Source organism: Oryzias melastigma, unplaced genomic scaffold, assembly GCF_002922805.2.
Source record: "Oryzias melastigma strain HK-1 unplaced genomic scaffold, ASM292280v2 sc05140, whole genome shotgun sequence".
NCBI classification, from domain to species: Eukaryota; Metazoa; Chordata; class Actinopteri; order Beloniformes; family Adrianichthyidae; genus Oryzias; species Oryzias melastigma.
This window is the reverse complement of record NW_023421707.1, coordinates 1-1,556: the sequence shown is the minus strand read 5'-3', so window position 1 is coordinate 1,556 and position 1,556 is coordinate 1. Positions and strand designations below refer to the sequence as shown.

General features: G+C 37.7%; 1 protein-coding gene across 1 annotated transcript; it reads left to right on the top strand.

The window, feature by feature from the left end:
- Window positions 1–1,209: 1,209 nt before the first annotated feature.
- LOC112138087 (receptor-type tyrosine-protein phosphatase S-like) lies at window positions 1,210–1,553 on the top strand (the record flags this gene model as incomplete). The annotated part of the gene is made up of 2 exons (XM_024260653.1): window positions 1,210–1,333; window positions 1,423–1,553. Coding segments are annotated over 2 exons (255 nt in total), but the record flags the coding sequence as incomplete, so codon positions are not given.
- Between the last annotated feature and the right edge of the window lie 3 nt (window positions 1,554–1,556).

The window sequence follows — 1,556 nt, the reverse complement described above, 5'->3', positions numbered from 1 at the left end:
TTAGGGGGTTTTGGTGTACAATAAAAAATGTTTTCTGATTTTTTTTAATTGTTTTTGCAAAAATAATGGAATTTACCATTAAAAGGAAATGTTAATGTGAAAAAATCAATTCATTGAAAGTAATACAAAATTGATACATTAAAATAGCAACAGAAAAAATGAAGAGAGGTGGTAGAAAATACTGATTTATTAGATCTCACCCCCTATGTGGAAGTCATTAACATTAATGTGTCATCAAAGCTGCTAAATACCGTATGAATCATAGGTTTGGACACACTTATTCCTTTAAAAAATGGGCAAGTGTTTCTAAAGTTTTAATTACTAAATCCTGCGTTATTTTAAGTTTCTTTTTTTTTAAACAAAAAATGCACTAAATGTTGTCTATATCATAGAATATACCGTCAGAAATAGAATATTAATGTTCTAGTTCTAAAAAACTTAAACTTTATTTATTTGTATAGCATCTTTCAATCAGCTGAAACACAAAGTACAAATAAAACACACATTAAATCAGGGGTGTCAAACATATACATATACGTATACAGCCCGCCACATGGTTTATTTGAGCCCAGTCATAAAAAGAAATACATTGAAGAATGCTAAAAAAGCAAGTTTCTAACAGATTCCTGTGGCGAGATCCGGTTCTTTAAAAAAATGGCCGTAATGCACAACTCTGCCACTAAGGGAGGCAAAGGAAACATACATAACAACAAATCAAGAAATAAAAACATTAATCAATGTAATAATAATTAGGTCACTAGGTTGGTTGAGGCATTTTTTCCAACAGAGAAAACAAGCATAAAACAAAAACAAAGCTACAGAAAACAAGTTGACCATAGGTTATTTTGCAATTATGTTACCGGTCTCCCCCACAGGTTGAATGAATTTGTGATTTAAGTCCCACGTCATTTCAGAAGTCCCATGTCATGATCTGCAGCTCCTGTCATAATAACAGTCCTGTTCCCCACCCCCACCCCTCTGGCTGGATTTTTACATTTCGGCTGTTTGATTACCCTTTAAGAATTTAAAGTACACCTCAGACTGATGGTATAAAAACTACCAACTCTCTGGTAGTTTTTCAGATACTTCCGATCCAGCTGCTTCTGAGTGCGATCCACCAATGGGAAACAAGTGTTTCAGTGTACTTTTTACCTGCTGTCTCTCTTTTCTTGACTCTCTCTAAATATCTCGTCCTCCTCTGTGATGTAGTCTATTGATCCGGGACAGCAGTTTACCTGGGAACACTCCAACCTCGAGGTTAACAAGCCAAAGAACCGCTACGCCAACGTCATCGCTTATGATCACTCCAGAGTGCCTCTTACACCAGTGGATGGTGAGTTTGGTCCGTCGGAATGCATCAACCCCCTTCATCAAGGAATCTCTGAAACACAACAGCAGACCTTTTTATGGATTTCCTTTCAGGAGTTCCAGGTAGCGACTACATAAATGCAAACTACATTGACGGCTACAGGAGACAGAACGCCTACATCGCCATGCAGGGACCCCTGCCGGAGACCCTGGCTGACTTCTGGAGGATGGTATGGGAGCAGAAGACC